The sequence below is a fragment of the Anomaloglossus baeobatrachus genome, chromosome 9 (assembly GCF_048569485.1).
Source record: "Anomaloglossus baeobatrachus isolate aAnoBae1 chromosome 9, aAnoBae1.hap1, whole genome shotgun sequence".
NCBI classification, from domain to species: domain Eukaryota; kingdom Metazoa; phylum Chordata; class Amphibia; order Anura; family Aromobatidae; genus Anomaloglossus; species Anomaloglossus baeobatrachus.
Window position 1 is genome coordinate 210,759,585 of NC_134361.1, and position 10,520 is coordinate 210,770,104.

A 10,520-nucleotide genomic window follows, 5' to 3' on the forward strand; every position below is an offset into this window, starting at 1 on the left:
GACATGTGTGCCTCACAGGCACGAGTGGAATCACTATCCACCTGTACCTGTTAATCCCTTAAATGGCATTGTCAATATATGACGGCGCCATTTTAACGGCGTTTGCAGTAGAAGTTTACTCACCGCCCCATTCCGGAAGTTACGTGACGTGATCACGTGGATTTTGTGGTTGTCATGGAAGCACAGGTGATGTAACACAGTATGCCGTCATGGATTAAAATCCTGCAGCACACAAAGTCCCTGTGCTCAAACCAGCACATGGCCAGGCCCGTGTGAAGTTCACCAGTGACCATAAGGATGATCCAGATGAGGATGGGAGAAGGGCATGTGGTCAGATGAGGCCAACTTAAAACTTATTGGTATCAACTCCACCCGCTGTGTTTGGAGGAAGAAGGAGGAAGAGTACAACCTGAAGAACACCATCCCAACTGTGAAGCATGGTGGGGTCATCATACTTTGGGGGGCTTTTCTGTAAAGGGGACAGGACGGCTGCATCGTGTAGAAGGGAGGATGGGTGGGGTCAGTGCGCCGTCTGCCTTTATTATGCTTTTTAGGTGATATGGTTATTGGGCTGTAACCGGTCGGCTGACCTCTACTAATAATATTTTAACCCTTTGTGCTTCTTCATTTCCTTTTATAAGCAGAAGTGTTAATATATTATTTATGCAGAGCGAAGTTTGATGGATACAAAATAATCTCAGTGACCATAAAAATATTTGATTCATTTTTATTTTTTTAAAATGAATAAAGGGGTCAGGGAGGGAAAAAATAGGAATAAAACAATAGACAAAATAGGGAAGGTCTTTCTTCACCGGCGCAGCAGTGATGGTGGATGTGCTGCTCTTCAGGGCGCTGGATGCCGAGGTCTCACGCATTTTACATGGCTGTAGAGGAACAGCCACAACAGACAAATGCGCGAGCAGCCCTGGATAATCCGCGCCGGCAGGAAGATAGGATCCGGCGGAAGATGGAGCCTATGAGAAGAGAAATATAACGTGATTACATGATAGTACTGAGCGGTCACTGTGGCCGTACGGCAGAGGAATCTTATCATATAATGATCAGGGGCGACTGGCGGCCGTCGCGCGGAGGTCGGGGGGGCCGCGACTGGCGGCCGTCTTGAGGAGGTCGGGGGGCCGCGAGACTGGCGGCCGCCGCGCGGAGGTCGGGGGGGGGGGGCGCGACTGGCGGCCGTCACGCGGAGGTCGGGGGGGGCGCGACTGGCGGCCGTCGCGGGCAACTGGCGGCCATCGTACATGTGACCATCCCGTCACTGACATCACATGGAGATGACGCTTGCACTCACCTCGTTTCTTTCTTCCCTTTTTCTTTTTTTTCTGGTTTTTCTTCTTCTAGACTCTGATTTATTTTAGCTGGAAATTCTGATCAGAAAGTGGAAAAATTAAATAAAAATCAGTAACAATATATTCTGAAACCTCCAGGATATAACTAGGGAATAGAGATCCAGCGTGGGCCTATGGGCAGCAGAATGTGAGCCACGAAACGTGGATAACAAGGGAAACCTATGGGGGAAAACCATGTTTTCATATTTCAGCCTTTGGTGCTGTAGAGCTGCACATACCTGACAATGAGGAGGACGCGCTGGTTATTGCATCTTCTCTATCCGGGTCTTTCCTCCTGTTTGGAAGAAGAAGAAAAATGTGTAAATCACAAGTAATCGCAGTATAAAATGTGACGTCTCCCGAGGAGAACCCCGACTATAAGCGCTAAAGGGACATAAGGAAATCATATCAGGGAAAGGCTCCTGCTCCAAACTACCTAGAGCGGAAAACTGCCAGGAATGGCTGTCATGTAATGCTGCATCTCCCTCACTGTGTGCGCAGCTCTAAAGTGCACGACCGCCGAAATTAGCAGTTTCTAAGGTATTTATGTCCTATATTTGCTGTTGTGCACATATATCACTTTGGCGTTCCCAGTAATAACCCCATAATCTACTCACATTTCTGAGATGTTTGTGCTAGGTGCTGGTATACTCTCTGGGGAGCACTCTGGTGTACTCTCTGTGGAGCACTCTGGTGTACTCTCTGGTGTCCTCTCTGGTGTTCTCTCTGGTGTCCTCTCTGTGGTATTCTCTTGGATACTCTCTGGCGTACCCTCTGGAGAGCACTCTGGGGTACTCTCTGGGGAGCACTCTTTGGTACTCTCTGGGGAGCACTCTTTGGTACTCTCTGGGGAGCACTCTTTGGTACTCTCTGGGGAGCACTCTTTGGTACTCTCTGGGGAGCACTCTTTGGTACTCTCTGGGGAGCACTCTTTGGTACTCTCTGGGGAGCACTCTGGGGTACTCTCTGGGGAGCACTCTGGGGTACTCTCTGGGGAGCACTCTGGGGTACTCTCTGGGGAGCACTCTGGGGTACTCTCTGTGGTATTCTCTTGGATACTCTGGCGTACCCTCTGGGGAGCACTCTGGCGTACCCTCTGGGGAGCACTCTGGCGTACCCTCTGGGGAGCACTCTGGCGTACCCTCTGGGGAGCACTCTGGCTTACCCTCTGGGGAGCACTCTGGCTTACCCTCTGGGGAGCACTCTGGGGTACTCTCTGGGGAGCACTCTGGGGTACTCTCTGGGGTACTCTCTGGGAAGCACTCTGGGGTACTCTCTGGGGAGCACTCTGGGGTACTCTCTGGGGAGCACTCTGGGGTACTCTCTGGGGAGCACTCTGGGGTACCCTCTGGGGAGCACTCTGGCGTACCCTCTGGGGAGCATTCTGGCGTACCCTCTGGGGAGCATTCTGGCGTACCCTCTGGGGAGCATTCTGGCGTACCCTCTGGGGAGCACTCTGGAGGTGACTTGGCGTCATCATTGGTCTTCGTCTCTGTTGTGGTAGTACAAAGCTAAATTCAGACAAAAATAACATGAATTACTTTTTTGTTTTTCCTTTTTAGTTTGTTTGGGTTTTTTTTGCATATTTTAGATTTATGGATCACTTACTTTCACAAGCCTTTGAGACGATGTTGTGAAGTTTTGGTAGTCGGGGCTGTCATTGTCCTCATCCTGTGACACCATGTCCATGTGTGAATCACCGTGATCTACAAGATGAAGGTAATGAAGTGTTATTAGAAGTTCCCATATAACAGTCGTCATTTATCACTAATATCAATGGATATCAGTGAAGACGACACAAACCGCGGCTTATGTTAGAGGACGTCTCCTTCTACTTACTGAGGAAGACGCTGGTGTCCACGTCTGACTTCATCTGAGGAACGTACTCCGGCTCCTGACTTAGAAGGTCGTCAAAGTCTAAGTCCCTCAGGAATGGATGCTCCTTGATCTCAAATGCTCCTTCTGGAAAAGACAAAATAGAAGTTTTGCAGACGTTGTCAGAGACGGCTCCGGATCGTCACAGTGTAACGTAATCTAAACTAACGACATAACGGGAAGAAAATAGACGGAAAGTTCTAGAATGGAGACTTAGAAATGGAGGAGCACACAGAGAAGAGCTGAGCGTCATGGACAATATGTCCTGGATGTAATCTAATATATAAAGGGGTGTGTGTGTGTGTGTGTGTGTGTGTGTGTGTGTGTGTGTGTGTGTGTGTGTGTGTGTGTGTGTGTGTGTGTGTTCGCTAAAGGAATCTGCACCGTCGCATTTACAATCACGAAATTTTTCAGACACCCTATGTGACTCAGGGAACTTCATAGACTATGTTTTGAGTGGAAAAAATAACACTGTGCTTTACAGTTATTAAAAAAAACAAAGCCTGTTTACATTAAAGTGAATGGAGCTGGGAGCTACAGGTTATTAATAGCAGCTGTGATTGGTTATATAGGCAACGAAGGACACTCTTGGTATAAGAAGCTTCTGTGGGAGGTAATATGATATCTGTGGCGAGATGGATACAGAGAGAGCCACACACACACAGACAGGGAAAGAGACAGACAGAGACACACAGAGATAGAAACACACAGAGGCATACAGAAACGCACAGAGACAGAAATGCACAGAGGCATACAGAAATGCACAGAGGCATACAGAAATGCACAGAGGCATACAGAAATGCACAGAGGCATACAGAAATGCACAGAGGCATACAGAAATGCACAGAGGCATACAGAAATGCACAGAGGCATACAGAAATGCACAGAGGCATACAGAAATGCACAGAGGCATACAGAAATGCACAGAGGCATACAGAAATGCACAGAGGCATACAGAAACGCACAGAGGCATACAGAAACGCACAGAGGCATACAGAAATGCACAGAGGCAGGAACGCACAGAGGCAGGAACGCACAGAGGCAGGAACGCACAGAGGCAGGAACGCACAGAGGCAGGAACGCACAGAGACAGGAACGCACAGAGACAGGAACGCACAGAGACAGGAACGCACAGAGACAGGAACGCACAGAGACAGGAACGCACAGAGACAGGAACGCACAGAGACAGGAACGCACAGAGACAGGAACGCACAGAGACAGGAACGCACAGAGACAGGAACGCACAGAGACAGGAACGCACAGAGACAGGAACGCACAGAGACAGGAACGCACAGAGACAGGAACGCACAGAGACAGGAACGCACAGAGACAGGAACGCACAGAGACAGGAACGCACAGAGACAGACAGACAAATTCACAGACGCAGGCAGACAGACAGACAGACACACAGAGGCAGACAGACAGACGAACAGACAGACACACAGAGGCAGACAGACAGACGAACAGACAGACAGACACACAGAGGCAGACAGACAGACGAACAGACAGACAGACACACAGAGGCAGACAGACAGACGAACAGACAGACAGACACACAGAGGCAGACAGACAGACGAACAGACAGACAGACACACAGAGGCAGACAGACAGACGAACAGACAGACAGACACACAGAGGCAGACAGACAGACGAACAGACAGACAGACACACAGAGGCAGACAGACAGACGAACAGACAGACAGACACACAGAGGCAGACAGACAGACGAACAGACAGACAGACACACAGAGGCAGACAGACAGACAGACAGACACACAGAGGCAGACAGACAGACACACAGAGGCAGACAGACAGACAGACAGACACACAGAGGCAGACAGACAGTCGGAGAGCGGGAGAGACCCTTGGTTACTGTCCCGGGCCACGCCGGGCACTACTGTTAGTAAATATTACTATTCTATGTGTTACCTGTCCCCAGCCTCTCTTCAGGGTCCTTCCTGAGCAGCGCAGTGATGAGGGTCCTGGCATCGGGGGGAGGAGCGGGATCACACGTCCAATTTACGTCTTCTGTAATATAGAAAATGACACAATATAATCCTCTTTATAGCACTGTAAGATAAAGGAGCTAAGCCCCTGTATCACAGCAATGATGGCTTCTTCTACTTACCACTGACAATTCTGCAAAAAACACTTTCTTCTGAATCCCCGACAAATGGGGGAGATCCCACAAGAAACTGATACAGGATGACCCCCCATTGCCCACCAGTCCACAGGTCTTCCATAGCCGGATCCCAGGATCATCTCGGGGGCTATGTAATACGGGGTGCCACATAGCTGCAAACAACACAAGATACAGGGGAGAGGACGCCATTATTAGAGCAGAATTACACAAGATCAAATATCAGTGGAGAAAAGACAATAATAGTGACGGGAAATGTAACAGTGACACTGACCTCGCGCTCCAGGAACTCTCTGGAGACGTCCTCCCGGACAGGCTGGCAGCTGTTGCTTTCTGGTATCATCACACCAAGTCTTGAAAGTCCAAAATCTGTCACTTTGATGTGTCCAGTAGATGTTATCAGGAGGCTGAGAAAGAAATAAAGAGGTTTTATCCTCACAGACCCAGTGATAGGAAATGATACATTTCCCACCTTTATTATAGTACAGGGTGCACTTACTTTTCCGGCTTCAGGTCTCTGTGCACTATGCCATAGCTGTGCAGGTATTCAACAGCAAGAACGGCCTCTGCGAAGTACAAGCGAGCCAAGGGGACAGAAAAACGCCACTTTCTGTAGAGAAGGCTCTCACAGTCTCCACCTATAGAGGAAAGGAAATACGGCCGGTGAGGGGTGTATACAGCAGAGACCACCATGATGTGTAATGAGAGGTGAGCGGAGACATTAGGAGGGAAGATCTGCAGATATAATGTATCTAACAACATAGAGTGATATCTCCTCTACTGCTGGAAACACGGACGTGCTCAGTGCGGACATACAGGGAGATGACAGCGGGAGCGGCGTCCATACAAAGCACAGGGCCCAGAGCAAAAGTTATAATTGGCCCCTGCAAAAAAAACCCAATAATGCGGGGTTGTGTGGGGGCTGTGGCAGCTGTGCGGGGGCTGCGGCGGCTGTGCAGGGTCTGCGGGGCTATTGCTATGGCGGCTGTGTGGGGGCTGCGGGAGCTGTGCGGGGTCTGCAGTGCCAGTGCTGCGGCGGCTGTGTGGGGGCTGCGGTGGCTGGGCGGGGTCTGCGTAGCTAGTGCTATGGTGACTGTGCGAGGTCTGGTGCTGGAGCGTTTGTGCAGGGTCTGCGAGGGCTGGTGCTGGAGTGGCTGTGCGGGGTCTGCGGGGGCTGGTGCTGGAGCGGCAGTGCGGGGGCTGGTGCTGGAGCGGCTGTGCGGGGTCTGGTGCTGGAGCGGCTGTGCGAGGGCTGGTGCTGGAGCTGCTGTGCGGGGTCTGCGGGGGCTGGTGCTGGAGCAGCTGTGCGGGGTCTGGTGCTGGAGCGGCTGTGCGGGGGCTGGTGCTGGAGCGGCTGTGCGGGGTTTGGTGCTGGAGCTGCTGTGCGGGGTCTGCGAGGGCTGGTGCTGGAGCAGCTGTGCGGGGTCTGCGGGGGCTGGTGCTGGAGCGGCTGTGCGGGTGCTGGAGCAGCTGTGCGGGGTCTGGTGCTGGAGCGGGTGTGCGGGGGCTGGTGCTGGAGCGGCTGTGCGGGGTGTGCGGGGGCTAGTGCTGGAGCGGCTGTGCAGGGTCTGCGGGGGCTAGTGCTGGAGCTGCTGTGCAGGGTCTGCGGGGGCTGGTGCTGGAGGGGCTGTGCAAGGGCTGGAGCGGCTGTGCGGGGTCTGCGGGGGCTGGTGCTGGAGCGGCTGTGCAGGGGCTGGTGCTGCAGCGGCTGTATGGGGTCTGCGGGGGCTGGTGCTGGAGCGGCTGTGCGGGGGCTGGTGCTGGAGCGGCTGTGCGGGGGCTGGTGCTGGAGCGGCTTTGCGCTGTCTGCGGGGGCTGGTGCTGGAGCGGCTGTGCGGGGGCTAGTGCTGGAGCGGCTGTGCAGGGTCTGCGGGGACCTGGATTTGCCCAGGTTGATAACCCTACTTCGGCCATTTTCCAGTGTTCTTTTCGCTGGGGGCACGTGTAGGAAACATCTGTGGGAAGGATCCTAGAAACCTGGGTACAGCGCCCCCCTGTGGCCAGACGCAACAAGGTAACTGCTGGAACTGTGTATGCCTGTTTGTAACCCATGCTTTGACTGTAACTGTACTCTGACATATGTATATTCTGTAGATTCCCTATTGTATATATTGTAGTTTCTAGTGTGCTTTAGGCTGATTAAATTATATAATTAATCTTGGGCTGTTCTGTTATCTCGATCTTGAATCCCACGTCTGTGTGTTCGGCTAATAGTTACCGTAAATCGGTTGGTGGCAGCGAATTGTGCCAAGGATTATTGTGGGGAGGCCAGTGAGATTCGGGGAGATTTTATATATTCCGCCCGCGGAGGTCGGGGGAATATATACCTTACTCTCACCGGGGACCCTTCAATAATCGGCATAAGTAGTATAGCGGCCTCCTTGCTTATTGTCGGGCAATTCCATAATTGGCCTGACTATAAGAGGGGCGCTAGAGAGCGCGTCACGTGCTCTGTCTGTCGGTCGGGAGGTATAAAGGAGGGGTGACCCCCACTTGTTACCCCCCGATTGTGACGTACTGGTAGCCAGCGCGGGGGATTTCTGAGTGACCCCCCCGGTGGTTTGTGACATATTGGTGGCATAGCGGTGGGATCGAGATAATAGTGTGTGTGAGTGTGAGACCCATACTCCCAGACACTAAAGACTGCCTGCAGCAGCTGTGGCTGCTGGGGTCTTCAGACTAGCTCAACACTAGAGTGTCAGAGTGCAGATACTGTAAGGTGTGTGGAGGCATCAGGTGTCAGTTCTGTGTCAGTGACCAAAAGTCTGCAAGAATGGCTGATGGCACCAGGAGCAGAGCTATGCAACTGGCCAATGCTAAAGCAGGAGCCGAAGAGAGGGAGGACGGTGCTGTGGGCAGTAATGAGGAGGTTGCCCACGAGTCCTCCAGGAGCTCGACGCCAGAAAACCGTTCTGCAGAGGACAGCGCACAAGCTGGCAATTATGGACAAGATGAGGAGCAGCTCACCCAAGGTTCCTCAACGAGCCAGATGCCAGCCCTCCGCTCTGAAAGGGACAGTGAATCGCCTAGCTCTGCAGCGTGCCGCAGATCACCACGTGCCATTCCACCGAGCCTGGGAGGCTCGGATAGCCTTCTTCAAATGGCTATGGCCCTTCTCCAGGCTGGAGACCAGAAGGGCTACAAGGAACTCCTGGCAGAGCGCAGGGCAGAGCGGCAGGCAGCGCGTGACGCTGAGGCTGCGGAGCGGCACGCAGAGCGTGAGGCTGCGGAGCGAGAGCGGCAGGCAGCGCGTGAAGAGCGAGAGCGACAGGCAGACCGTGACTACCAGCTGCAGCTAGCTCAGCTCCGGCCCTCATCAGCCACACGTGACCTTCAAGACACCAAACTTCCAAAGGTCCGTGTTGAGGACTTCCCAGTGCTGGAGAAGGATGGAGACTTGGACTCTTTCTTGACTGCTTTTGAACGGACTTGCTTGCAGCACCATCTGGACAAGGACCAGTGGGCCAAATACCTGACCCCCCGTTTAAGGGGTAAGGCCCTGGAAATCCTTGGGGACTTGCCTGCTGAGGCAGATCAGGGCTACGACACCATCAAGCGGGCCCTGATCCAACAGTACAACCTCACTCCAGAGTCCTACCGCAAGAAGTTCCGGAGCCTACAGAAGGGACCAAAGGACTCCTGGGCTGACCACAGGCGGGCACTTGCCCGAGCTGCCGACCACTGGACCCAAGGCCTGCAGCTTTCCACCGGACCGGAGATCCAGGACTTGTTCATCACGGAGCAACTCTTGTGGAACTGCCCTGAGGATCTTCGCCAGTTCATCCGAGACCAGAAGCCAAAGGGGTCCACGGCTACAGCTGCCCTGGCCGATGACTACACCAACAATCGTGCTCCTGAGGCCAGGAGAGCAGCCACCAGCAGCACCTGGAGAGGGGGTAAGATGAATTCTACGACTGCCCCACCTGCCCCTAGACTGCAGGGGGTGTCCCCCTCAACTCCCCTCTCCAGGCCCGTGGCAGAACCAAGACGGTGCCACCAGTGCAACCTACCTGGACACTTCAAGGCCATGTGCCCTCAGCGTCCCAAGGCCCCGGCTCCGTTCCCGTCCCAAGGGCCGCCCAAGGTGTATTGTGTGGGTGGGGGTGGTGGTAGGTCCCTGGACAGCTTCCAACCTGTCACCGTCGGCCGGTCTGTGACCATAGGACTGCGAGACAGCGCCTCGGAGGTGACTCTGGTGCGGCCTGAGATGGTGTCCCCCCAAGACTTGATCCCTGGGAAAACCCCTCGCTGTCTCCGGGATTGGAGGCATTGACCCGGCGCTGCCTGTTGCTGACATTTATGTGGACTGGGGCGCAGGGCGAGGGGTGAGGGAGGTGGGGGTAACTGATCGGATCCCTGCAAACGTGCTACTTGGGACAGATTTGGGGCAGATAACCTCCCAGTTTGGGCCCCAACCAAGGGCTGAACCTTCAGCCAGTACTGACATGACTCCTGACAATGTTAATGTGTTATCTATGAATGATGTAAGGGAGGAGGGAGTGAACTCTGATATTTCTGCTTGCATAGACACCATAGACACACACGCAGCTGCAGCTGTGACAGGAGGGGAGGGGGTCAGAGAAAGGTGTGACGATGCCTCTACAAGTAACCAGCCTGTGAGCTGGGATCTGTTGCCCTCTGCAGGGATAAGCAGAGAGCAGGGTGCTGCAGGGGGAGGACCAGTGTGTGGGGTGGGGGCTACCACAGCAAATGTGGGGTCCCCAGAGATTTCACAGCGGGGTTCTGTTGCTGCAGGAGGGGAACAGGCAGGTGAGATTGGGGCCGGTCCAGGAGCGGAAGTGCTCCCAGGTAAGATCTCGGTGCATGGTTCCCCCACAACCGGGGTGTCAGGAAGCCAGGTAGGTCTGCCTGAACCGGCGACTTGGTCAGGAACGGAGGAGGAGCAGGCACGACCCACGGTCGCAGCGGCTGTGGCCGCTGTCACCCGCAGTGGGAGTGCTGGAAGCCAAGGGGCCTCCCGGAGGTCCGACAGCTCTTCCCCTTCTGACCAAGTGGCAGCCGAGTCAGGTGGAGGCCAGGACACAGGTCCCGGGGTACTGACTGAAGATGTGACAGTCTCGTCGATTCTGGCCACATCTAGTCAGGGGTTTCAGGCAGCGTTAGAAGCTGACGACAGCCTGAAAGCTCTTAAGGAGCAGGCG

The 10,520-nt window shown here is 53.9% G+C and overlaps 1 protein-coding gene across 1 annotated transcript; it reads right to left on the reverse strand.

The window, feature by feature from the left end:
• Positions 1–844: 844 nt before the first annotated feature.
• LOC142251885 (microtubule-associated serine/threonine-protein kinase 2-like) lies at positions 845–5,707 on the reverse strand. Its single transcript, XM_075324933.1, has 8 exons — positions 5,633–5,707; positions 5,347–5,513; positions 5,148–5,246; positions 3,183–3,305; positions 2,952–3,049; positions 2,713–2,854; positions 1,307–1,382; positions 845–974 (listed from the first exon to the last, which is right to left on the reverse strand). Exons 2-8 carry the CDS (start codon positions 5,459–5,461, stop codon positions 845–847), a joined length of 783 nt encoding a protein of 260 aa, XP_075181048.1. The 5' UTR covers positions 5,462–5,513; positions 5,633–5,707.
• Positions 5,708–10,520: the final 4,813 nt, after the last annotated feature.

Coding starts and splice junctions, on each gene's coding strand:
- LOC142251885 (XM_075324933.1), bottom strand. CDS start 5,461: ATGGAAGACCTGTGGACTGGTGGGCAATGGGGGGTCATCCTGTATCAG. Junction 5,247..5,346: donor TTTTTGCAGAATTGTCAGTG/GTAAGTAGAAGA, acceptor TCTATATTACAG/AAGACGTAAATTGGACGTGT. Junction 3,050..3,182: donor GGACACCAGCGTCTTCCTCA/GTAAGTAGAAGG, acceptor TTCATCTTGTAG/ATCACGGTGATTCACACATG.